Source organism: Drosophila willistoni, unplaced genomic scaffold (genome assembly GCF_018902025.1).
Source record: "Drosophila willistoni isolate 14030-0811.24 unplaced genomic scaffold, UCI_dwil_1.1 Seg513, whole genome shotgun sequence".
Lineage (NCBI taxonomy): Eukaryota > Metazoa > Arthropoda > Insecta > Diptera > Drosophilidae > Drosophila > Drosophila willistoni.
In genome coordinates, this window is record NW_025814443.1 from 133,738 (window position 1) to 157,841 (window position 24,104).

At 40.5% G+C, this 24,104-nt stretch overlaps 1 protein-coding gene across 1 annotated transcript; it reads left to right on the forward strand.

Annotated features, from left to right (window-relative positions):
• The first annotated feature begins 23,040 nt into the window (after positions 1 to 23,040).
• LOC124461510 (leucine-rich repeat protein 1-like) lies at positions 23,041 to 23,595 on the forward strand. The gene is made up of 2 exons (XM_047013016.1): positions 23,041 to 23,208; positions 23,266 to 23,595. The coding sequence occupies exons 1-2, from the start codon at positions 23,050 to 23,052 to the stop codon at positions 23,371 to 23,373; spliced, it is 267 nt and encodes an 88-aa protein (XP_046868972.1). The 5' UTR covers positions 23,041 to 23,049; the 3' UTR covers positions 23,374 to 23,595.
• Positions 23,596 to 24,104: the final 509 nt, after the last annotated feature.

Below are 24,104 nucleotides of genomic sequence, written 5' to 3' on the forward strand. Positions count from 1 at the left end.
GATTTGGAGAGAAAAATAAGCAAGACCATTTGGATCAGACGTTGTTTCGGTTGGATTCTAAGAGGCACTTGCATTGATCAAATGACGGATGTCTTTTTCTTGGGCTGCCGATTAATTAAAAAAATCTTTTGGGTGAATGTACCAAGAGCATGCAAACGTGTGCTTCCTCATTTCTGTATTCTGGGTCTTTTCATAGGCCCCTCCTTAGATGAAGCCACCTGTGAGGTGGTTGATGGGTTAACCTATGCTGCTGTCTATGTGAATACTTGGCGCAAAAGACGTTATGCTCCCATTATTGGACTACAACGTAATATGATGGGTATCCAATCTGCTGTGGTGCCGTCACCAATACGATCTCTGAACTCAGCAGCCTTACAGTTTGCTTCGGACAGACAATCGGAAGGTGACATAAGCGATTAACTTTATGAAATGAATCAACATTAAGCTGAAATTACATATAGGGAAATAAAAGGTCTTTGTGAGTTAAAACGAATAGTTTTATTGTCTTTGGAGTAATTAGATTAATTTTATAACTTTTTTGTCGAGGGTCTTATAGTCTGTGGAAGAAAATAGAATATAGAAAAGCTATCCATTGATTATGACGTTAATGAATGTTTAATAAGGAGTTAACTTTAGAATGGGATTCAATTTATGACTCGTTAGGCTTACATATTTTTGAGCAGTTTATATAGAAAATTTATTTGGTTTGTTTTGGGAGTTTCGCGGAGCAGCTTATCATTAAAACACGAGGCATAAGAAGGGTAAACAATTATATATCACTTGGGTTTCAGAGGACTACAAATTATAGAAATAATTACCATTCGATATATATTCGATAGGGTAAATCCTGTAAGTTCAAAGAAAATTAACTTAAGGAATCTCAGTAAATTAGAGCCCTAAAAAATATGAGGATGGCTTTATTTGGCTAGGTATTGGGTACATTTTTTGTTGGAGAAAAGAAGAACGTAATTGCTTGCATTAGATTTAGTGTTCCATAAAATATGGCTTAATCATTTCCCGAAATTGAAAGTTCAACAATTAAACTTAGAGCCTTTGGCCAGTCATCTACAATGATTGCTTGTTGTTGTTGCTTCTGAGAAGGTTACCATTTTCTGCTTCATCTTTTTTTAGATTGTTAGGTTGCTTTTTTTTTCCTCATCTTTGAATCAAGTACTAGACATGACAGCCTAAATTTGTGCCACAAAACGACGCCACTTAGTCGCTTATCATCAAGTCCGGCATAAAATTAATTAACTCACTTAGATTATCAGTTTGACAAATTTAAGACGAAGACAAAAAGCATAGCAAATAGATACTCTGTATATACATTCAATGTTTTTGTTGTCTATTCACCTAGGCTTCAAGTGAATCCATGTACTTAACATCATTTTGAGGACAAGTTTTTCATAATCGTTGCAGAGGTCAATGGACCCCATAAGCTGTCCAACCAAATCCGCGGAAAGCTCTGACCAAACAACAACACAGCAAGCAGAACCAGAGCCCAATAATAATCAATATTTGTTTCAGTGCTGAGGAATTATATATATATTGAGAGAAAGGAAAAGGAACAAGAAGGATAGCATGCGTGTTTGTCATGTCATTTGTCCGCCTGGACAAACCAAAGACCATGAAACGGCTTCGTCAACAGGAAACACATTAAGCATTAGATTCCCAATGGGGAGAGAACAGGAGCAGAAGTAGGAGCAGGAGCAAAGTGTGGCCAGTAAACGGAAGGAGTGGAGTGGGCGGGAGTGTGACTTTCGTTAGGGGACATTTGGGGACATTTAAATTGAAATGGCCTATGATTTGGCAGATTTTTTTCTTTTCCCTTCGTGCTGTCCGCGTTTGTTTGCTTGGTTGCCTTTAAGTTTCTGGTCAAGGACAAAGGCAGGTATGTGCCATGTCGAAGGGCATTAAACGTTGGAAAACGATTGAGTTTTATGGTGATGGGAATAGTTTTTGAAGCAGATAAGAGGTTTTTCTTTCTCGTCGCAATGCGAGATGAGAAAGCAAATACTATAATTTATTGAACATTAAAAATAGCTCTAAGAATTTTCTGAGGCTACAAAAAAAATTTTACAACATGGCAAATATTTATAGGTATGAAGTTTTTTCTCATTTATAAGAACTTTAATAGTCAATATAAAAAAATGTAAAACCGGTAGGAAATAAAGTGTCTAAATGTTGACAAAATGTTTTTGGGAAACAAAAATATATCGCATACTTAGTGTTTACTAAAAATGACTTTAAGTTCGGCCTGCAAAGAATAGTAATAGGCTCTCAAAGATAGACAAAAGACAACTCCCTGGAGGATGACTAAAAATAGTAACTCATTAGTTATTAAGGGTTAAAAGTGATGCCACAAAATAAAACATTTGTGCCCCCAAAGTGCTACGATTCACCTTTATTGTTTACAATTATCTAGATTATTAATTGGGAGTACTAAAAGGTCAGGTGAAAATCCAAAGAAGCAGCTAAAACAGAGGCTTCATTGTGGAGGCTAACTTTAAGAGAGACCTAATCGGTCTGAAGGCTAATACCAGATACTCATATAAAACCGTGGTCACTTTTACTATATTCCATGCTTAGTTATAGAGAAGGTTATTAAGTCACCCACAAGAAAGGCAAAATTGCCCTTTCATTTCGCTTTTAAAGAAACTTATCTAAGCAACTCGGGTCATTAGTTTTTGCATCAGCATCAAGTTAGTTAAAGTATAAAATAAACAATTTGACTGCATTGTCAGAGACAATTAAAAAGTGTAAAACGATACCCGAATCACCCGTGTCAGAGGACAAATTTTTTGACATTTTAATTGCCCAACAGAAAGTTTCACGACTTGCTCGAGTACAAAGGATGCAGAAGGACACTCTTCATTCTGGTCGGGCATCAAATGACACTGTCCACATAATTTGCGGTCTGCCGCTTGACTTTAATTGCATTTAGTGTAGGGTATCAGTTTGTACGTGTGTATGGTTGTTTGTTTTTTTATTTTATTTCATTCTGCCCAAACTTAATTTAAACAATTACGGGACGGTCATGTATGTGTGTATATTTTTTTTTTTTTTTTTTTTTGTATAGGGGGAAAGCATTGAAAGCCGAAAAGTTTGGGACTTTGTATCGACCTTGGTTAGGGGTCACCTCACCGCACTAAAACCTACCCTACTTCCGTATCCCTCTCGCGGAACCAACGCTGAAGTGATTACTTCACGAGGGGGAGATGGCATGAAAGCCTCATCTAGATACTCATCTAGAGTTTGAATTCTGGTTGCGCTGACGTTCAGCGCGACGCAGGGACTGTATGATCACTGAACCTAGGTGGCTAACTGCGAGCCAATTGTTTTGCGAGCTAAGTAAGATATCCATCAAGTCATGGACATGCATACACACACAGACGCAACACTACATAAAGTGTATGTGAATGCGTGCGTTGTTTTGCTTTGGGAATGAGGGAAGAAGAAGAACAAATTGTAAAATAGAGAGTAAAATTGTTTTGTTTGTATATTGATGAATTGAGTTGCAGAAAACAAACATGTAAAATTATTATTACCTAGGACTGCAAGGGTACATAAACTTCGGCATAGCCGAACGAACAAATTTCGTTATCGAAACCCAATCGGCTGCCGAGCAACTGGTTTAGAAATAATTGACTTCAAGAACAGCATTACGTCGGAAATTCAAAAAAGCTAGTAAGTACACAGCTGTTGTATGAAAAGCACAAAATTTTAATTCTTTTTTATATTTGCAGACCTCTCAAGAAATTATGGGCAACGCTGAAAATTTGTGGTACGGCAACCTCCGGTAAATAAAGAAGCGTCATTAGCGCTATTAGAGCGGAGAAGAAGATTATAAAATTGTTCTAATAGTTTGCTTAAATATCAGATTTTGGGTTTAGGTCACATATATACATTTATTTGTTTTTTCTTTAATATTAAGCGATAATTCGGGTATATCAACTTTAATGAGCTGAAACGATCCAACATAAAAATAATACGATTCTTGAGGTTATTCTTCAAGTCTCCAAGTAAATAGTGAAAGGTGAGTGGAAATTGCCAACTACTTAGCACATACATACATACATATATTCAAAATGAAAATTATAGAAGGAATTTTTAAAGGTTGGGGAAAAAAGTGTTTGGAAAATGACAATATTAGCAATATGACTAAAAACATTTGAAAAGTTACTAACTATATTTCAAGAAGCAAATATCTGAATTAGAGCCAATTCGATCAAAAGCATTTGAAAAATGAGAGAAAGGAGATATTTTTACTCCTTTTAAACAAATTATAAAAACCAAAAAAATAAAAAACTAAAATAACATTTTTCATTTTAGTAGTTGGCTGTCATAATTTTGTCGTCTCAGCTTCTTACGCTGATCAGGAATATATATAATATACAAAACATGTGAGCAGTGAATCGCGGACAGACAAAAAAGACATGCTCTGCGTCCTCAATCGGCCCCGTACAATATGTGCAGTAGGGGTCAGATTCGTGCTTAAATCTATGCAAATATGATTTAAAACACCCATGTCCCGTTAGGAGTTGCGTCAAATAAAAATCTGTTTGGCCGTGTGGCCGACTCACCCATTCCCGCACATTAGGTATAAGGCGGTTTGTCCAGCGTCCGTGGGAAGAATGGCGCCAGCGGTCCTGCTGACACCTCTCTTTTTTGAGCTGCTGTGCTGTTGCTACTGGCCTCTAGTGCAACAATATCAAGTGGCAACATGCCTGATATGACCAAGGCAGCATCTTCAGGACGCAGAGCATGTCTTTTTTGTCTGTCCGCGATTCACTGCTGAACGGGAAGAGCTAAGCCAAGGCATTGGGAGGCCATTCATAGTCCATGACTTGATGGATATCTTACTTAGCTCGCAAAACAATTGGCTCGCAGTTAGCCACCTAGCTGCAGTGATCATACAGTCCCTGCGTCGCGCTGAACGTCAGCGCAACCAGAATTCAAACTCTAGATGAGTATCTAGATGAGGCTTTCATGCCATCTCCCCCTCGTGAAGTAATAACTTCAGCGTTGGTTCCGCGAGAGGGATACGGAAGTAGGGTAGGTTTTAGTGCGGTGAGGTGACCCCTAACCAAGGTCGATACCAAGTCCCACACTTTTCGGTTTTCAATGCTTTCCCCCCTATACAAAAAATAAAAAAAAAAAAAAAAAACGGTTGGGCCAAGCACCGAACCTTGTGGGACTCCGCCTGTTATTTTATATTCCTGTTGCTCCTGTCCGTTTCGTATATCAGGATCCGGTCTTCGAAATAACTGCGAATCATTGCAATCAGGTATTCTGGTGCAGCTAAGCGTTGTAGTGACTCAAATATGCACATCCAGCTCGCTGAGTTGAATGCGTTTCGGACATCCAGAGTGGTGATAAGGCAGTACTCTTTGCCTCCTCCTTTCCATCGCTGGCCCTCTATGGCTTTTTTGGCTATTTCGGTGACGGTATGTATCGCGTCGACCGTACTACGCTTCTTTCGGAAGCCAAACTGATGCTCCGAAAGTCCATTCCGGGCGTCGATGTGGGCTTCTAGTCTGTTGCGAATAATCGATTCGAACACCTTACCCAGCACATCTATCATGCACAGTGGCGTGTACGCTGAAGGTTCGTTCGTTTTCCCTCCTTTTGGGAGTAGTACCAGCCTCTGCCTTTTCCATCTTGCTGAAAAGACTCCTTGGCACAGACAGGAGTTGAATACATCGGCCAGTTTCGAGGGCTGATTCATTGCGATGAGCTTGATGACACCAGCAGGAAATCCATCAGGGCCAGGCGATTTTTTGCTTTTGATCCGCTTGGCAGCCAGCACGATTTCATCATCACTAATAATATACCCGGGATTAGTCTCTTGATGGGCTCCTGCAACAGGATGCTGCAATATCGGCCGCTCTGGGAATAGCCTTTTTACGATGTTTGCGAGCAGTACACCATCTGTGGGGGATGGGCGTTTGGCAAGTTTGCCCATTACCAACTTGTACGCCGCTCCGAAGGGTTGGTCATCGGCATCCGCGCAGAGCTTCTTCCAACAGTCAGCCTTGCTTTGCTTTATGGCTCTGTTTAACAATGCACGCCGCGTCTTATAAGCGTCCAGTAGCCTTTGGAACGAGGGACTCCCTCTGGCCCGCTGCTGCTTGCGTCTGGCTTTAAGGCATTCTTTTCGCGCTTCTGCAATTTCATGGCTCCACCAATGCACTAGTTTGCGTGTGCTTCCACCTTGTCTCTTGCGGATCATTGACGCATCACAGGCTTCGCTGATGGCAGAACATAGCCTTTTTACCTGGGTTTCTGCATCCGCTGCACTCCTCTGTGCGTTGTTCATCATAAACCTCGCTTAGGGTTTCTTGTGACCATAACGAGAACTTAGGCGGTGCCAAGCGCGTTGTTTGGCCACCACACTCGAATATTATTGCCGATATTCAGTAGACTCACGTTCAGAGAGGCGAAGGAGTCCAGCAGTATTCTTCCTCTTGCCGTGGTTTTGACGCTTCCCCACTCCATCGCCCATGCGTTAAAGTCGCCGGCAATGATCACTGGCGGTGATCTTCTGGCGTCGGCGGCTATACAGTCAATAATGGCTGCAAAGTCGTCTATATCCACACTTGGGGCTATGTAGCAGCTAAAAATGGATATGCCGTTGCATTTCGCCCTGGTGTAGCCTCTGTGTCTGCCAACACACTCTAATTGTAATGGAGAATGTCCGCAACTCCATATTGCTGCGCCCATGATGTTGTTTTGGGCCCAGGCCGCGTCCTGTTTTACCCCATATGGTTCCGACAACAGCGCTATGTCGATGCCCAGATCAATAACAGTCTGCTTCAGCAAATCCTGTGCTGCCCTGCAATGGTTTATATTAAGTTGTAGAAACTTTATTTTTGCACTTGTTTGTTGTCTTGACGTACAACGGGCATCCTCTGCTCAGAGTGTTATGTGCCGCATTCTTTTCGCCGTACCTAGTGCATAAGATGCACTTTGCGTCGTTGTTGCAGTCTTTAGATGCGTGACCGCTCTCTCCGCAGTTGAAACATAGGCTGCCTGCCTCGTGCTCCTTCTTGCACCTGCACCTAGCTGATGTATGCCCAAAGTCGAGACATTTGTAGCACCTCCTTGGCTCTATCTTGGCTCTTATTCTGCATTCTGCAAGACCAATTCGAACCGTTCTGGCAGCAATCATTTTCGATGCCTGATTGGCATTCAGCAGCATAGTTGCAGTTTGCGTACCCCTATATGCCTTCCGCATCTTGGGAAACGATTCCTCTGGCAGAGTTTCCTCCGTTAATTTGACGGCTGCATCAAGAACATCCTCGAGTTTGGAATAGAACGGTATATCCCTGATTTCGACTGTGACCCTTTCAGTGATAAGCTTGACCCGTCCTTCGTCGCCAAGCGCTTGCTGCAACGCCTTGTGTAGTACTAGCGTACCGCCATCGTCATGCTTTTTCATCTCCATGAGAAGTTCTCCTGCTGCTGTTCGACGCACTCCGCAAACTCCTTCCTTGTGCGAGAGCATGGCAGGGTCAGTCTGGACTGCCTCCAGTACTTTTGCATAGTTTGCAGGGTCACTGCATTGCACCATCAAGCATCAGGCCGTCTTCTACTCTTTCGTTTAGGTCTTTTGACCGTTTCCCATTTGTTGGCGACTTTTTGTAAGGGGATGGTGCCCTCAGCCGATTCTGCAGCAGATGTATTTTGGGTGGTTGACTGTCTTAACACCACGCTGGGCCGTGTGACAGCTTCCCGATCCTTTGCCTTTTGCCTTGTACCTGCAGCATTTGGTGTAGCACTTTTGGCCACAACAGCCGCAAACGTCAGTGGCCGCGTCTTCTGTTTTGGCTTATTGGCCCGAGGTCTGCTTTCTAGTTGGGTTTTTACACCATCCAAAACCGTCTTCATTCTTGCCAATTCATCCTTCATGCCACAATTTGCGGTTGGATGCTGGCTTGGTGCAGAAATAGCGACCATTGCAGCTATTTGGTCGACAAGTGCTCCGAGTTCAGTGATCTGTTCTTTTAGACCTGTCTGGACGCTTCTTGGCCTTTTTGGTGCCGCTTCTGATTGGTCGGCAGGTGGACTTAATTCACGACCTCTTTTTGGCGTATCCTCTACTGTGACGACTGCTGCTGGTGTAAAAGCTGGCAGAGACTTCAAGTTTATAGCCGTCGGAGCCGAATGCGTAGCTGTTGGCGGCGTTGTAGTGACGTACATGTGCACGTGTAGTTGTTAGCTGCCTAATTTTTCTACCTTGCTAACGAAAACACAAGTGTATGCTAAAGATCGGGGTCGTGAACTTCTAGCGTTGCTCTTGCTTAGCTCGTCGGATGAGGGGGGTTCTTACCTACTCTAGGCATACGCACGGATCATACAGAAAAAATATAAGTGCACTATCAGAAACTAAAAGGATGTAAAAAGCAAAATATTGAACCAGATCGGGATACTATTAAATGTGCGGACGGCTTCTCTGCAGATTAGCTAAAGGTGTTGTTCGCTAACCCTTTCTGTACCCACCCTACCTTGGCAAACTATTAGGTTTAATTGATTGCCCCTTAACAGACTCTTAATTGATCTTAGACGATTTGTAACGGCAGCATAGTCATGGATTCAGGTGACGGATTCCTAAAGAATTGGTTTACACAAACATGACGAAATTTCAAGTTACGGGTTTAATTCCAAACAAAAGGGTTTTCATGACTTAATATTCTAAGAAATTACAACATAAAGATATGCAAAAAGATATAGCAAAATAAATTTAAATACGATAATTAGAGCAAATATAGATTCAAAAAAAAATTCAGAGTAATTCAAAAGAGATTTGGGTTATGTGGCCGCGTGTGCCAGTTGGCAATGAAACAAATATTTATAGTGTATACATGTGTGTGTTAACTCACGATTTATCCAACGGTGCGATCTCTGGGCCCATCGATGCTGCAGGGATTTGCTGTATAATTTAGTTATTAGAAAAATGAAGTGCCACAAAGCCAATCTCAACGCATTACATACCCATTAGGTTTTCTACTAAGGAAAACTGATTTTACTTAACCAAATAGGGACTTAATTTTAATGATATTTAAAGTTTCGTTACGTTACTTAAACTAATAATTCATTTAAATTTTCTTTTAGATCAGCAAAATTTACGTTAATAAAAGAGAAAAAAAAAAGTATGAAAAGGTGTTGTCGTGGAACAAACAAAAAAAAATATTTTTTCGAAATGCAATTAAATTATTATTATTAAAGAGGGCTACTACACCACAGTTAATGCTACGGAAGCCTACTGACGGAGTCATGAACTGAAAAAGGACCTCTTTAGCTAATTTAGGTGCTTATGTCTTTCAAATGATATACACCGAGAGATCTTTTCTGCTCGTTAGCTAATTCATAATACGACGAACTGACCTTCCTCAACACCTTAGCTGGGATGAAGACTGGTGCTAATTTGCTACTAAATCTTTTTGGGGCTGAACTCTGTGTAAAATTTCGAGCATGAACTGTGTCACCGACTTTTAGTTGTCTGCTTCTGCTACGTAAATTGTAATTACGAGCATTTGTTGCATGTGCCTTGGCTATGTTATCCTTAGCTTTTTGCCGAGCTACATGCAATGCATCGAATCTATGGAACGAGGTGTCTTCAGTCATTAAATTCAATTTCCGCAAAAGTTCATAGTCTTTACCATTATGAAGCATGTGTTGACCAAAACATAGATAATAGGGGAAATATCCAGTACTGCGGTGGATAGAAGAACGAAAGGCTGCACTAATTTCTGTAAGATGATTATCCCAAGTGGTATGGTCGGTCCCTATGTATGCGCGAATTGCTGCTAGAACTGAGCGGTTAAGACGTTCACTTGCGTTCGCGGGGAATAAATAGCGGTGCATTGATGCGAGACTCCGAATCGAGTAAGAAATGACTTAAAGAATCCGGATTTGAATTGTGAACCATTGTCCGTCAGTATACATTCCGGTACGCCAAATGTATAAAATATACAATTTTCTAAATATTCGCAAAGATTGGATGTAAACTTCTTAAGCGGATGGAGAAAATGAAATTTGGTGTTGTGATCGACGATGATCAATAATTCAATGTGCCCTTGCTTTGATATAGGATACGGACCTAATAAGTCCATGTAAAGCTTTTGAAACGGTCTATCGGATGTCATGGGCTTTCCCATGGGAGGTCGAAGAATCTTGTTGCCGCTTTTTGTAGACCCACAAGTCGAACAACTGTCAATATATTTTTTTATTTGGGATGCCATGTTGGGCCAAAAGAAGTATCTCCTAATCTTATCACTAGTTTTGCCAATGCCACAATGTGCTGAGTTCGGGGGATTATGTGCTGTCTTTATTATGTCTTCGGTAAGACTGGATGGGATCCATAATTTCCAAGAATCGTTTTCCTGCGCTTCATTTCAGGCAATCTGGACTGGTTGTCTGTAATGTGTTTTGCCAGTTCACGATATTCATCTGATTCAAAATATTTAGACGACAAATCTATCATAGGTTTTATTTCCGAAAGTTCTGAAACTTCATCCCGTCGCGATAATGAGTCCGCTACAATGTTTTGAGAACCAGGACGATGAACGATTTCAAATGAGAAAGCTTGTAAGTTAATTGCCCATCTCGCTAATCTACCGGAAAGGTCTTTCTGTTTCATAAGCCATTTTAGAGAAGCGTGATCGGCAACTACTACAAAAGTTTGTCCCTCAATGTATGCTCTAAATTTCTTAATTCCTTTAATTACTGCCAAACATTCGAGTTCTGATATCGTATAGTTTCTTTGAGCTTTATTCAGTTTTTCTGACATGTAAGCTATCGGTAGTTCTATGCCTTCGGAATTAGTTTGAGCTAACATACATCCTATACCTACTAAACTTGCATCACACAATAAAATAAACGGTTTCTTAAAATCGGAAGTGGTCAAAATAGGTGCTGAAGTTAATCTTCGTTTCAGTTCTGAGAATGCGTAGTCTGCCTCTTCGTTCCAACTAAGAGATCGGTTCTTTTTTAAGAGTTCTGTTAATGGACAGCTAATTGTGGCATAATTTTCAATAAAACGTCGATACCAGCCAGTCAGTCCCAAAAATCTCCTTAATTGTTTGACTGTTGTTGGAATCGGAAAGTCGTTTATTGCACAAATTTTTCCAGGATCGGTTTTCACTTGTCCGTATCCAATAATAAAGCCGAGGTATTTAATCTCCTGCATGCAGAACTTAGATTTAGCTACATTAATCGTAAGATTCGCTTTACGCAGTCTCAATGCTACCTCTTGTATTAAAGCAATATGCGATTCAAAATCTTCGGAAAGATTTAGCAGGTCATCGAGGTAAACGAATACTCTTGTGCGCAAATAAGACGGTATGACACGATCCATAAGTCTACATAAAGTCTGTGGGGCGTTGCACAAACCAAAAGGCATCACTTTATATTGGTAAAGTGGCCCGTTAGGTATTGTGAATGCGGTGTATTGACGTGAGCTTTCCTCTAACGGAATTTGCCAGAAGGCGTGCTTCATGTCCAGTCCAGTAATAAATCGAGCAGGTGGCAGCCTGCTAAGTATGCCATCAATATGGGGAAGAGGATACGCATCCTTACGAGTGCACTGATTCACTGCTCTAGAATCTAAACATAATCGAACTTTATCGCCACGTCTCACCAATACACAATTGGAGCTCCATGGACTGTTACATTCTTCAATGATATCTAAATCTAACATTCTATCTATTTCCGTGAACATTAACTTCTCAATGGCCGGCGAAATTGGCCAATGCCTTTGTTTAATGGGCCTAGTACTATCAACTTCAATCTTATGATCAATGAGATGTGTGCGACCTAATCCTTCTTTATCGTAGCAGGGTAATTTAGCAATTGCAAAATTAAGTTTTTGCTGCTGAGACTCAGACAAACGGTGCATTTTCACGGAATCTCCATGATCATTTCCTTTTTCTTCAATAATATCCGATACTATTAGTGGGTCTTCTTTCAATTTATCTATTAAACCAAATTTACGCCAAAAATCTATTCCAAGATATATGTCTTGTTTTAAATCAGGAATAATAAAGAAATCAAGGGGTTTGGTACGTTGTCGATACGTAATGTCACTTGTCAATTTACCTTTAACAAAACATTCAGAATTGTTGGCCGTAATTATTTTGCCTGAACAATTGCGTGTTTTAGGATGCTTTAAAAACTCTTTAGCTACCTTACTTCCTAAGCAACTAATATTAGCGCCACAGTCTAAAAGAGCAGTGAAGGTCTGGCCTTCTATCTTTATTTCTGTGTACAATCGATTATCTGATCGGGAAAATATACTGGAAATCAATTTCTTGCGGTTATTTCTAACCTTCTTCCAAAAGAAGCGTAGTCTATGCGTAGAGCGCTTAGACTTAATCATTGGTCGTATGCTGTCTACTTCACCAAAGATGCGATGACGAACGGTCTCATACTGAGCCAAACGTAGGTGAAGAGGACGAAATGGGCTTTTATCGACTGATGTCGAAGTTGGTCCTACATTTCCTTGTGAATATGTTTCTTTCCTACAAACAAGAGGTTCACATTCCTCTGTTTGGGAATATTTATCCTTCATTATTGGTCTGGATGCGACAACAAAGTGTTGATCGCCGCATCCGTCGGTCGGTTTTCCTGCGGGTTGCAATTACGACAACGCGGTTTAAAAACATTTACGGCTCCGCAACCATAGCAAAATACAGTACGCGGTTCCAGACATATATCAAAACGGTGTCCAGGCTTCCGGCAGTTCCAACATGTAAGTTTATGTTGAAAAGCTTCCACCTCCTCCTGCATATAATTCTCGAAATTAGAGTCTAATTCAGCTATCTTTGAACGATGTCCAAAAGTATTCTTGGTCGGTATGCTCTTCATTTGTTTAGCAAATTGCTCGTGGGTGCGTACTTCCAGTCTCAGATGAGATAAGGTAAAAATTCCTAGATGCATAAGTTCATAACGAATTGTCGACTTTAAATGTCTAATTAATAACTTGACTAAAGAATCCTCTGAAAGTTGTGTGTTTAATCTTCCTACTAGCCTTTCGACACTAAACTGGTAATCCTCAAAGGTTTCATTCTCGCCCTGGTGTCTGCTATTAATCAGTTCCCAGGTGTTATCTACTTCATATCGTTATCTACTTCATCAAACTTCTTTCTAAATTCTACGCAAAACTTCTTCCAATCGAAATTTGGGTGTGCTCGATGAAATTTCCAAAACCAATCATTCGCTTTACCTGCGAACAGTAAATACAAATGATCACAAAGTACTTGATAATCTTCATTTAAATTTTGTTCTGCTAATGAGCGAACTATGTATAGGAAATCCTCTGAATGCATTCCTTCTTTAGAACCATCAAATTTTATTCGCCAACTTTGCATAATGCTTGCTAGTTTTTCGGGTGACAATGTCGAATTTGCTGGCGACCCTCTATTTGAGTTCTGAGTCTGACTACTAAGATTTATAGATGTTTGGGTGTGGTTATAGTGTTCTTCTTGTCTTGGTGCCGGGAGGCTGAACGCTTCAGAACGTTCTGAAATGGGGTTTGGTTCTTTGCGCTCAAGTCGAATAGAAGCTAACTTGTCGTCAATCAGCAAAGCTAAATGGTTTACTAACTGTTCCTGTTGTGCTTGGATAGCAGTTTGTATCAAAGTTGTATAATCTGGAGGGGTACTTGGTCTTGGACTACTAGCTTGAGTAGGCGGTGGCCTATGTTGACGTGAGGTGGTCGAAGATCTCGTGCCGATCCCTTTTCTTTGAATTGCTCCCTGATTACGAATAGGTTTGGTCTTGGCAGGTCGACCAGGTCCTGAATGAGTATTATAAGGGGTCACAGGCTGAGTTCTGGGCTCGCCTGATTTACTAGCTTCTTGGAGTTCCGTTTCCAAGTCAATTGATCTTACAAGTTGTTTCATCTTGCAAGGATGCTTGCAAGTGGGGCATAAATTCGAATTTTTTAAACACTCTGTAATACACTTATTGTGAAATCTGTGCTTACAAGGCGACGAAGCAATTGCTTCGTTTTCATTTAAAGTTTCATTTTGCGGCAAATGCCGCAAAATGGGTCATTTTCTTGCAAAACTCGCGCAATGCTCTCGTGACTGTGTCTAACAGACATACTTAAATTTTTCTTTAATTAATTTAAATTATATAAATTTGGAATCCGCCATCATTATCCAATCCTATTGTCGTTTACAAAGTTGATTCCATCTGCACAAAAAATAGATTTCTATTAAATCTTAAACGAAAATTCCTATTGCCGATTTGTCTGAATGACGATTTCCTAAACTGGTCATATACCGACATACGCCAGTCATATGCTATTCCTGGTCCAGGTTCTTTTCACTCTAAACAAATTTAAGGTCTAAGAATGCCTATTTTATAATATTGTAACTTTTCAATGACTCCATTGGTTAGTCAACCCGATATAACCGAGTTGCAACTGCAATTCCTAACGATAGCCTCAAACTACAAAGATCATAAAATTTGCGTTCCTGCCTAGTCATACAAAGATACGTCCTACGACGCTGTTGCCGCCAATAGTTTCTTCTGGTCGACTAATCCGGAAATTCTCGAATTACTATCGTGATTCACACAAGCAATCTACAACGGGCACCATCGCATTACGAGTCTGCATAACTAGCTTGAAAATAAAATTAATCTAAATAACTGAATATGAATGGATGATAATGAGCGAAAACATGTGTGTGGATACTTTGGTGGTGTACATATCCGATTAGTAGTGGGGTTGTCCTACGTTTAATTCGAGCCTTATGATTGGGCTCCATTACTGTAGTGGTGTTCTAAATTATTCGGGTCCCATGTTTGGCATTTCTGTAGTAAAGAATAATTTAGAATTCGAGTCCCACGGTTGGGATTTCTGTAGTAATGAATAATTTAGAATTCGAGTCCCACGGTTGGGCGCCATTTCTGTAGTGACGTACATGTGCACGTGTAGTTGTTAGCTGCATAATTTTTCTACCTTGCTAACGAAAACACAAGTGTATGCTAAAGATCGGGGTCGTGCACTTCTAGCGTTGCTCTTGCTTAGCTCGTCGGATGAGGGGGGGTTCTTTCCTACTCTAGGCATACGCACGGATCATACAGAAAAAATATAAGTGCACTATCAGAAACTAAAAGGATGTAAAAAGCAAAATATTGAACCAGATCGGGATACTATTAAATGTGCGGACGGCTTCTCTGCAGATTAGCTAAAGGTGTTGTTCGCTAACCCTTTCTGTACCCACCCTACCTTGGCAAACTATTAGGTTTAATTGATTGCCCCTTAAGATCTTAGACGATTTGTAACGGCAGCATAGTCATGGATTCAGGTGACGGATTCCTCAAAGAATTGGTTTACACAAACATGACGAAATTTCAAGTTACGGGTTTAATTCCAAACAAAAGGGTTTTCATGACTTAATATTCTAAGAAATTACAACATAAAGATATGCAAAAAGATATAGCAAAATAAATTTAAATACGATAATTAGAGCAAATATAGATTCAAAAAAAAATTCAGAGTAATTCAAAAGAGATTTGGGTTATGTGGCCGCGTGTGCCAGTTGGCAATGAAACAAATATTTGTAGTATATACATGTGTGTGTTAACTCACGATTTATCCAACGGTGCGATCTCTGGGCCATCGATGCTGCAGGGATTTGCTGTATAATTTAGTTATTAGAAAATGAAATGCCACAAAGCCAATCTCAACGCATTACATACCCATTAGGTTTTCTACTAAGGAAAACTGATTTTACTTAACCAAATAGGGACTTAATTTTAATGATATTTAAAGTTTCGTTACGTTACTTAAACTAATAATTCATTTAAATTTTCTTTTAGATCAGCAAAATTTACGTTAATAAAAGAGAAAAAAAAAGTATGAAAAGGTGTTGTCGTGGTGCAACAAAAAAAAAAGTAGTATCCAAACAAAAGGGCTGCTACGCCATACATTGCGTACAGATGAAACAAGAAAAGATAGCAGAACTACTACTAAGTATGCATATGCACCAAAAAGAAATCGAAAAGTAGTAGATCTCGCTCAAATTGGGTGTATAATGTTGGTATTAGCCGAGGAATTGCGTCATTTCATCACCAGACTAATTTAGTCTGGCCCATGGCGATGATTATTGATGAAATGGAAGGGTTGATAAAATAAATCCGAGGCTCGCTGGTGTCTTGGTTATTGAAAGATGTCTCTTTTTGTTCCAACGAAGAAAATATCAGCGATTGGGCTGGGGTACACTCAACCAAATTGTCCCAAAGAAAATGAAAAATCCAAGGCTGCTTGAAAGCCAAAAGTTTCTTGGTCGACGCCACGCGACCGAAATATAAATTTTAACTGAAATATAACGGGGTTTAAATTCTAATATTTTCACTTAATTTAATTTTATATCACCTTATTCTTCGAATATTCACTAATATTTTTATTCACTTTAGCCAAATATGTATATAACTGCCTTGTGCAGTACTGTACTTTTTAAACGATGATGTAATATGCACGTGTTTCACAAATATATATGTATATATATATATATTTATTTGAATATTAATATTCACGTCTTTTCGCAATCAAAGTATCAAGTTCAATGAAAAAGCCTGTACCAAAAATTCTGTTTCTAAGCAAATGCAATGCATGCGAACGAATTCTAAAGCAGAGGTGGGCGCCCATAGCCCGTGCGGGCACTTTTGCTCGGCAATTGCTCGTGTGGCCGTCTGTGTGCATGCCGATGTGAGCACGAAGTACAAGTTGAGTGCATAAAAAAACAGCTAGTGTCGCACAGACTTTTACCGAAAGCAGTACTATGTCGCTTTGTTACGCAGCTACACGCAGAAAAATTGATGCTTCACTTTCTTACATGGCAACTTTAAAAATATTTTGCCATTATTTATATTTTGTCCCAATAGGGTAAAAAGTATATTACAATATAAGCGAATCCACATTTTCGACAATGAAATTAATTAAAGATTCAATTCGAAATAGTCTTACTGATAGCTATTTAGAAGATCTCCTTCGTATAAAAAGTTATCCAAACAATATAGAAGTAAAGGAAATAGTTGAGTTTCTGAACAACAATTAGGTCGGAATTATTCTTTTTCACTTGCAGTTTAATTTTTTTATTCGTTTCTTCACATACGATTCGCGCAGTGTAAAGCAGCTTACGCACACAAGCAAGCGCACGCATACATTGACAGTTTGATCTGGCTCTCTTTGTGCCTACCCCTGCTTTAGAACAAAAATTAAACTGCAAGTGAAACTGCGGAATTTTCCCACAACCCTTTTTTACCGAATCGCCTTAAAAAACAAAGTACAGTCATGAGTCTTGGATTCCTTTTACCTTAATGTCATAAATATGAATGCATATTTTGTATCGGCTATTATATGTATATATTTTTCATACTATACATATATGTGCATATGTACATGTATATCTTACATTTATATTACATTATGCATGTTCGCTTATATTATAATATACTTTTTACCCTATAGGGACAAAATATAAATAATGGCAAAATATTTTTAAAGTTGCCATGTACGAAAGTGAAGCATTAATTTTTCTGCGTGTAGCTGCGTAACAAAGCGACATAGTACTGCTTTCGTCAAAAGTCTGTGCGACACTAGCTGTTTTTTACGCTTTGAACTTGTACTTCGTGCTCACATCGGCATGCACACAGACGGCCACACGAGCAATTGCCGAGCAAAAGTGCCCGCACGGGCTATGGGCGCCTACTCTGTTCTAAAGGATCTTTTCCATGCTCTCTTCTTTGCTTACGCTTTGGGTTCGCTGTGCGAAATGAGAGTAAGAACCGTACTAAGTGAAGACATGTGCGTAGTACTCAGGGGGGGTTATTCATTTGTTCTTGCGAACAAACAAAAAAAATATTCTTTTCGAAATGCAATTAAAATTATTATTATTAAAGAGGGCTACTAGAGCGTTCTGGCCATTAAGCTGTTTCGAGAAAAGGCAGTTGCTCCCGCTGGCATTTTACAGCCATTACTGCTTGTTGCATTAATATGCTGTATCGGCCAAGTGTGCCACCGATGCAGTAGTTTTCCCGTTAATATTTTGGATGTATTGGCCTCCAGAATCCGTGCCCCGGCCGCGGTTTGATTCGCGGGTGGATTTCCACTTTTGTGGCTGCCACCTGGAGTAACTTCGTTTTTTCCAGCCATATTTTTTTATAAACTTTGATGCATTTTATACCTACTGCCAGGTACGAAAGTTCGTTAATATGCTGCCGGCCGATGCGACGCAGACGCAGACCACAAGCCGCTCAATATGAGGACAGACGCTATGGGGATTTAGGGCTTCCCGAAGGGAAAAAAGAGAATTAGAGAAAAGAAGAAGATATGTAGTTCAGTCGGCGATTTCCAATTTAATTTTGGCGGCCAAAATGCATGACCTTGAATTACCCACTTTTTAAGGTAAGGCGTTTGATCCGCCTGGCCTCAGTCTTTCGATTGAGGCCGCTTTTTATTTTTTGCCCTTTCACCTACAAGGGTATATAGCAAAAATTTAGCTTGACGAGATGCTGGACGACGTAGATGAGACGATGCATCCGACGCTGTACAAGGAGCTGCTGTTTGCTGTAGTGTATTTTCAGGTGAGCAATTGTAGATTTTAGTTGATTTTATTTTACGATTTGTTTTATTTTCAGGTACTTGTGCATCAGACGAGCGGAAATCTGGACAGGACAACTGGCGAGGTGGTGCAGATGGTTGCTGGTGGACTTCAGGTAAGTTTTTGTTAGCGTTAGATTGCATATTCATTGTCTCATGCCCAAATTTTCTTTCCTTTTCATGATTCATTCTTGCCGCTCTGGGCGCTGGTCAACGACAAATTTTGACAGTTCAGCCTTATAAAATGCACAGCCCCTATAGGTGGGTCTATAGCCATCTCCGCAGTTGCCACACTTTGGAGATTGGCCATCAGGAGAGGCGTATTTGTCGGATTTGTGCTGGCCAGCACAGACGGAGCAGAGCGGGGGAAGGCAGCAGTACCTGGCTGTATGGCCAAAGAGGAGGCAGTTTTTGCATTGGGGAATCTCCCTTCGGCCCCTTTGCCTCTCGACGCGTACCTCCTGGCTGCCTAGGACCTTAATTTTAAGTATTTCATCATGTTTATTGTCATTATGTTTGTTAATTTCAATTAAAAAGACATTCATTGACCTCTTAGTTCTGTAGTTTGTTAGTCTTTTGATGTATTTTGTCTCAAATCCTAGCTTTTTCAGGTCACGACGGATAGCTTCGCATTCAAGATGGCAAATCTAGCACCTCGTTCCCATCTGGGCTGGTGAGTAAAAAAGGCAAATTTGTTTGCCTCCAGGGTAGCTTTTATTTTGCCATAGGTGTCCATTATTTTGGCCGTGATTTGAGTCAGGCCGTTACTCAGCCGGGCCAGGTGATAAAGGGAGAGAATTTCCAATTCTCTTTTTTTTTACTTGTATGGCCGCAGTTGCAAAGCCAAGTGGTTGGCTCCCGAAGGAGTCAACCATCTTTTATTGTTTTTCGCCCCTATCAGGAAGCATATACAATTACAATAAAAACGAGCTTAGAAATAATTTACAATGGCTTATTAATAGTGTGAATGATTAATATATAAGACATAATGTTTGTTGGGTGTTACTGGTAGGACAAAAAAAAAATTGTGGGAAATTTACATGGAAAATTTTTTACATGCAAGTAAATAAATGCTTACTGGGTTATACCAAGGGCCATAAAAACAACTAGAGGATCAAGAACCAGTTGCAAGCTGCAATAATTATAAAGAATATAGTATTTACAAATATTGTTCATTAATAGTGATTAGTATAATTGTTTCTTGCAGGTTATCAGTTCGAATCATATCGATTCATGGCGTCATTGCAGTTGGCAAAATCATTGAGGCAGCGCTTATTGTCAGGAAAATTCCCTCTTATAGGCAAGAAGTGAGTAACATATGTTGTTTTTTTTGTCATAGGCAAACATTTTGGCTTATTTCTGTCTCTCTTCTCGGATTGGACTATGTGAGACCCCAGAACAATGTATGCGTGCCCTTCAGCCCAGTATTGGAGGTTTTGGGCCGTCAGGAGAGCTTGTTTGCCTGTGGAGTGGCAGCACAGTAGGCTAGCAATTGGTGCGCGGCACTGGAGAAGCATCTGTTCCATCTACAGGCTCGTTTGGAGGAAAATAACTAGGAGCGGGAGGGCCAAATCCCTTCGACCACAATGTAGTGCTCGAGCAGGCATTGCTTGCCAAGTCCCTTTAACCGCTGTATGGAGATTTTGTCAAGGTCAGCTGGCTGAAAGTGAGTAAGTAAAGAATTAGCAGTTTTTTGCACCTTCATGGGTGTTAATCTCTCATTATTTTTCGTTTCAGCTTCTATGCTACTTTCAATCTCATTCAGGAGCTCGTTTTCAACTCGCTCAAGATTTTTTGAGAGTTGGTCATCATTAAGGGTGAATCTTTCCCAGGCTTGAGTGGAGGCAGGACAAGTCGCTGGATTTGGATTGGCTGGCCCTTCAATCGACCTTCTATGTACGCGCGATTTCGTGTGCCTCTTTTAAAATCTCGAAACAGGCCGTTGATCACGTGTCCTTCCATGCGCACAACAGGTTTTTTTAGTTTCGATTTTTCCTCCTTTTGTTTTTTGAGTTCGTTTCTCTCAATAATTTTTTGGTATCTTAGGTAGCAATCGAATCTGATGAGAGATGGGGCGCCATCAAAATGGGCCGTCGCCTCCCGCATTGCATGCCGATCTAGATGAGTAGTTGGAGATTGCTGCTGCTGTGTGTCAACGGAAGATGAAGTCCGTAGCTGGGAGGCCTGTGCTGCTGGGTGGTGCTGCTGGACGACCATTTGATGCTGCTGCGTATCCATTTGCGGTGAGTATTGAATATTTGCTGTCATTGGTGGAGCTGGAATGTCAGATTGCTGCTGCTGAGTGTCAGCAAAGATGAAGCCCGTAGCTGAGAGACTTGTGCTGCGGGCTGATGCTGCTGGCCAGCCAGTTGATGCTGATTCAGCTCCGCCAATAGCTGAAGATGTTGTATATTAGCTGCATTTTGAGGAACTGGAATAGTTTTCTGCCGTTGAGTGTCAGCAGAAGATGAGGCCCGTAGCTGGGAGGCCTGTGTTGCGGGCTGGTGCTGCTGACCAATAAGTTTATGCTGCTGCTGCGCCATAATTTGCTGTGAACATTGTATACTTGCTGCAGTTTGAAGAACTGTAGTCTGTGATTGCTGCTGCTGACTGTCAGCAGAGTTTGACGCCTGTTGCTGAGGGGTCTGTGCTGTGGGTTGGTGCTGCTTGACATCTGATTGATGCTGCTGCTGCGTCGCCAATATCTGTAGATATTGTATATTTGCTGACATAGGAGGAGCTAGATTTGTGGATTGCTGCTGCTGTGTGTCGATAGGAGTTGACACCTGAAACTGACAGGCCTGTGCTGGAGGCTGACGCTGCTGTCCAACCACTTGATGCTGCTGCTGCATCGCCATTTGCTGTAGATGATGTATACTTGATGCAATTTGATGAACTGGAGTTGCTGACTGCTGTTGTCGTGTGTTTGCAGGAGATGACGCCTGTAGCTGAGAGGCCTGTGCTGCGGTCAGCTGGTTGATGCAGCTGCTGCAACGCTAAATGCTGCAGGTGTTGTGTGTTTGCAGTACTTAGGGGAAACGTGGTTGTAGTTAGCTGTTGCTGGGTGCTATTTGTGGTAAGAAAGTTCTGTGTTGGTGCTGCACATTGCTGCTGGTTTGGCTGTTGAGTGAGATGAGGTGTATTTCGGGCTGCTACCATTTTCTCTAGTTGAATAGAGTATCTAGGCCAGGAGAGCCTTGTAGGAGTAAAGGGTTTTTCCAGGATATTCCTTACTTCTACATTTGGGTGTTCTAGAGTGGAGATAGCAAATCTTACGCAAGCCATATCAGATTGTCATATTTGAGTTCCATGGATTTAACATTATGTTTGTCGCGAATATAGGCATTTGTGCTGAATATATCCGAGTCCGTAATTTTTCTCAGCAGTTTGTTGTGCGTTCCACAGATTTTTTTGAATAGAGTTTCCGAAATAAGGCTGCCCCATACAGGAATAGCATACGTTAGAATGGGAACAATAATTTGCTTAAATATTGTGACTTTACATCTTGTGCTGAGGGAGCTCTTTACGCCAACAAGCCATTTTAGGCGATGATAGATAGCTTTAGCTTGAATACATAGGTGGTGACTCCTAGATATTTATATTGATTAGCGTTTTTTATAGGTTTTTCATCGATTTTTATTAGGTAAGATCTTAGAGCAGGGGATATGTTTCGTTTTGTGTATAGGACACGAATAGTCTTATCATTGTTTATCGTAAAGTAGTAGGATGTCAGGGTTCTTCTTGGTTTCACCTGATACCATGAGGAAGTCGTCTTCAAAGATATAATCAGGAATTGGCATGTCAGACGAATAAACATTGAAGAGAAGGGGGCCCAGAACACTGCCCTGGGGTATTCCTGCAGTGATTTTGCCAATTCTGGAATATGTGTCATCTGTGCCCCTGACTGTGAACGATCTATCCTGCAGATAGCTTTCAAGAATCTTGAACAAGCAGTACGGCAGGAGTTTGGCCAGTTTATTCAATAATCCTAAGTGCCACACTTTATCAAATGCTTCAGTAATGTCTACAAATACAGCAGAGCTGGATTCTTTTTGTTCGAGTGATTTTTGTAGTAACTGTGTGACCTTGCGAGTTGGTGTTCAGTGCTGTGGTTTTTACGAAAGCCAAATTGATGGTTTGGAATTGCTTTGCGAAAAGTTGAATACAAATTATATTGTTCACACCAAAGATTAAAAAGGGCAACGTTACAAGGTCAAGGACAATATCCAAACTATTCACACGAAATACGTTTTGGATGGCAAAGCAACGATTGCTTTCAAGAAGCCCTCACTGAATCTGTTGATTAAATGTGATCCCATTCAGCTGAAGGGATTCCTGCAGACGCTTAAACTGGGTATGGAAGGCAAGGATGTCATCAATTTGAGACTAAATACAGTCACTGCCATGGCACAAAAATCAAGTTACAGACGAAAATGGCTATAAATCGTCACAGTGACTATCCCATCAAGGTCTTTCCTCGATATCTACAATCCCTAACAATAGACAATACGCAATTGGTTAAATTGAGCTATCATATATGCTCCTTACGGAATCTAACCCACCTGGATGTATCCAACAATAAGTTGCGTAAGGTAAGGAAATAATGAAAGACAACTTTTAGCATCTTCAAAACTAAATTTAATTTCCAGTTACCTGTTGATCTGGGGAGATTACACTTGAGCAAGCTCGTCCTCCATGACAATAATCTGGGTGAAATGGACGATTGGTCATTTCTAAATGGCAAATGGTTAATTTGAATCTCAATTACAATAATTTGACTCATCTACCCTTTGCCATACGTCGCCTGAGAAGATTACGCTCGCTTTACGTGTCGGAAAACAAATTAAAATCCCTGCCAGCTGCCATAGATGATTTACGTATTGAAATCTTGCATGTTTGGCGTAATTCATTCAAGGGTCTCAATGTCTTGGAGGCTCATCGCCTGGCCTTTGCTTCCGATGCGGACGGAGCTTCAACTCATTCGCTGAACCTCTCTGGCTTCAAGCTGTGGCCTAATATGAACTGCCAATCGATTCCCTGCCAGCCTTACTCATTAAACTAATTGCCGAGGCACCAAAATGTACCTGTGGCAAATTGTGCGATGCTTTAGACAAGAAGCACATTATCGAACGTGTTGGTCAACCGAAATTTGTAAATATTAGAATCTTACCTATAGTCGAGAGCACATGATCTTTTCTGATGTTGTCATATGTGGCAACAATTGTAGTATAAGCAACCAATGTAAGAACCTATTCTCAGGTCTAATTAACAGATATTAGCCTATTATGCCAATGTGCCAAACAAAAAGTGGAATTAATAATTAAATATTATGAATAAGTAAATGAAAGAAAAAGCTGATAGTACTGTGATCTTGTTAATCTGTTTATAATATCTTTTAGCTCAAAATGCTTCTAATCTTAGAGTCTCCTGTTTACATTAACTTGGGATTTTGACCAGATGACTATATTGGATAATGGAACTCAAGAAC